The sequence below is a fragment of the Propithecus coquereli genome, unplaced genomic scaffold (genome assembly GCF_000956105.1).
Source record: "Propithecus coquereli isolate 6110/MARCELLA unplaced genomic scaffold, Pcoq_1.0 Scaffold138, whole genome shotgun sequence".
In the NCBI taxonomy this organism is placed as follows: Eukaryota; Metazoa; Chordata; class Mammalia; order Primates; family Indriidae; genus Propithecus; species Propithecus coquereli.
This window is the reverse complement of record NW_012138080.1, coordinates 8,345,454-8,348,726: the sequence shown is the minus strand read 5'-3', so window position 1 is coordinate 8,348,726 and position 3,273 is coordinate 8,345,454. Positions and strand designations below refer to the sequence as shown.

At 38.8% G+C, this 3,273-nt stretch overlaps 1 protein-coding gene across 2 annotated transcripts in view; it reads right to left on the bottom strand.

The window, feature by feature from the left end:
• Positions 1-1,215: 1,215 nt before the first annotated feature.
• Positions 1,216-3,273, bottom strand: part of MEIS1 (Meis homeobox 1) — a 129,941-nt gene continuing 127,883 nt past the window's right edge. The window contains exon 13 of one of the 2 annotated variants that reach the window (XM_012639223.1): positions 1,216-2,732. Coding sequence is in view for 1 of the 2 variants with exons in the window: in XM_012639222.1 (XP_012494676.1) it covers positions 2,449-2,732 (284 nt within the window). In the remaining variant the exon portion in view is untranslated. The remainder of the gene's footprint in view (positions 2,733-3,273) is intronic. The other variant, XM_012639222.1, reaches the window with a different exon arrangement.

Below are 3,273 nucleotides of genomic sequence, written 5' to 3'. Positions count from 1 at the left end.
CTCCCCCACCCGGCCTGAGCCTCCTCCAGAATAAAGGCTGAAAATACCCAGCTCACCCGGGCATGTACTGGGGAGAAGGAGCAAATGGCCGGTTAGTTTATAAAGTTTATCATTAATTTAAAAAGTAAATAAATGGTTATTAACTGCTAGTAACCACCTATGAAAAGAGAATGATTTCACCAATAGGAACTTCTACTTATGTAGACGCAGAACTGCCCCTGGGTCAAAATGGGAAATTTAAACCTTCCCCTCCGTGGGGTGGGGGCGGGGTGGGGTGGCGAGCGCTGGCGGAGATGGCTTTGGGGGGCTGCGCCTCGCTCTCTTCCTGCGCATCCACGTGTTCAGAAACAAGGCCCCATAAACAAAAGGTGAGAGTGCGCCTTGCTGCTCCTGCAGGTGAGTCAGTCAATCACACGTCACCCAGTAAAGCCAACCCACAGCTGGTTTCTCTTTTCGAACAGAAAATAGAATTGCTCAGAGCGGGTTTATAGGGCGACTTGGGCCTGAATATCAGACTTGAGTTTAAGGCGCTCTTCTCCCACCCATCCTTTGTTTACAAAGCAATCACTGCTAAAAGACTTTATTTTTTAAAACGAATTCGCCTTAATTAAAATATTTGTATATTTTCCTTAGCTTTGGGAAGCACTTTTTATAGCAGCAATTTTATTTAAATAAAATTATAAGCTATTCCAGCTTAAACATGTTATTTTGTACCATTTAGCTGGCTGCCATGCAGAAATTCTGTACAGCTGTTCTGGAAAATTGGTTAATAAGCAGTTTTATCCAATGAGAACATAGAGCATATTTATAAAAATTAGATTTTGAAGTCTGGTCTCTTCAATTCATGTAGTTAATTTCCTAATAAACACATACTGCTCATCCTAGGTAACATCCTTAGTAAAAGACTTAACTTTGTACTTAGGTTTGCCATTATGTTCAAGAATAATTTCACTGATACTAGATGAGTAATTCTGTTGGATGTAATTCTGAGTCTACACTTAGTTTAGTGCCTTTAGGCCTCAAATTTGCTGATATTAGGAGTTCATTAAGTCAGTTTAAAGAAATCAGTGGTTATTATTAAACAACTTACTTTGTGGTTAAAATTTCCAAATACATACGTGGCTTAGGGAGCTAAAATTAATTCTAATATTTACTGCATTAATCATTAAAAATTTGGGGGGCAGTAAACAAATTTTTCAAGCAGTGGAGTCAGCATGACAAAAATAATCTTGTTTTTATTTTAGATTCAGATTTCATTACTGCACTCAAACGACTACAACTGGGCTTGGCGTTATTATACAATCCAAACTGTTTCCGTCAGAAACGCTAAGACTCAGTGTGCAATGATTGTTATTAATAATTAGCTCCTTGGTTTCTTGATAGAAAAAGGCTATCAACAAGCATTTGTTTATCCACAACAAAAAGTATAATTAGCTTATCCCACTTAGTAAATCTTGTATGCATGCCAACTCATACCAAACTGCTACTTTTACAAAAAAAAAAATTGCAATAATACAGTTCATTTTTCCAGTCCTTTTTGCACAAAATTTATTTACAATGTCTACATAAATGCTCCAAGGTGGGACTATGAAAAAATACACACATGACCGATGCTTTGCTCAGAAATAAAGTCAACATATTAAAAATAAATCTTCAGTCTATGTTTTTGAGCTGCTTAAAACAGGAAGTGATGTATAAGGTGGTGGTTGTTGCATGGGGACAATGATGCTTGATGTGACAATTAGGCTTCTAAACACACGGCCTTTTGGTTTCCATGCCTCCTCCTACCAGTCTCCTTAAGACACTGCCTGCAACAGCTGATTAATCATTGTTGATGACTGCAGTTTTTCCCATCCTTCCCGATTTACATCTGTTCAGGCCAATTCAAATATGGTGAGTAAATGAATTAGACATGCAAATTCAAGCCCCAGGCTAGAGAGAGGGAGAGAGAGGAAAAGAGAGAGAGAGAGAGAAAGAGCGCGCATGGCTGAAATCCTAGGCGAGAAGAAAGATTCTTCTGCCTGATAGTTATTTTAATGCTCTAAAAATCCTGCAAATCAGACCTTCCTGTCCCTTGCAGGATAACTGTAAGGCTTTTTCATGTAAGGAGGCTTCTGGAGGAAGTGAAGAGCTATGGAAACAACACACATAGTGTGGAAAAATTTCACATTTTTTTTTAAAAAATCTATAAGAAACAACGTAATATGGATAACAGTATAATAGCATTTACAATATTTCACTCTTTGTTCTCTTAATGTCTTATATAGTTATTTAGCATGTCCCCCAAATTGACTTCGGTTGGTATTTCCTGCTTTTTAAGAGTCCCTATGAAGAATTAGGGATGCTCCTTGGTCCAAAGTAGATGCCAAGAATGGAACTCCACAGTCATTGCAGAAAAAACATGATTTGAAATCAGTCACCATTGCAGACAATGCATATTCCCTTAAGCTACTGAGCATGAATGTCCATGACTTGTCCACTCATTGTTGGGTCTCCTGTATTAAGAACCGTGGGGCTTGATGCTGACATTGGCATTCCAGGGTGGGGCGGTCCTCCATGCATCATCACTGTTGGGTGGTGAGGGTGTCCAGGAATGTACGTATGCATGGGGGGCCCATGACGCAGCTGAGCAGGATGGGGGGGCATCTGGGGTTGGGTATAACTTGGCTGTCCCATACTCACACCCATTGGACCACCCCGGGCTACATACTCCCCTGGCATATTTTGCAGCCCTGTAGAAATTCAAAAGAAAGAAACACAAAGAAAATATTATGAAAAAGCAATAATGTGGTTCCCGCTATGGCAATTCTATGAAAGCCAGGGAACATTGTGATATTGTGATTAAGGGAACATGGTTTTGTAAAGCATTTTTTTTTATTCATATAGAAGAAAATAAAATGCAAAACGTCATGTTGAAAACTCACATTTTCCCACTATTTTCCTTTTATTGTCACTGTTATCAGGTCTGCCTACCAAAGTCTTATTTATTTAAAAAAATAAAACTGTTATTTGAGGTCTGGTCTGAAGAAGCACTTTTGTCCCCTGAAACATTTTCTATCAAGAATACAAGAATATATTATGCTGGTCACCAAACATCTCGCAGGAAGCTGCACTAGACAGGCTCCCTAAGGGTGATTACTTAGCAAAACCTGTACTTAAAAAAAAAAACAAAATCAAAACAGTTATCAATGAATTCCTTCCACATGGTTTCTTAGAGCTGGGGGAAAGAAAAACTTCACAAAACCCTGTCCACCTTACAATGATTTTGAGAAC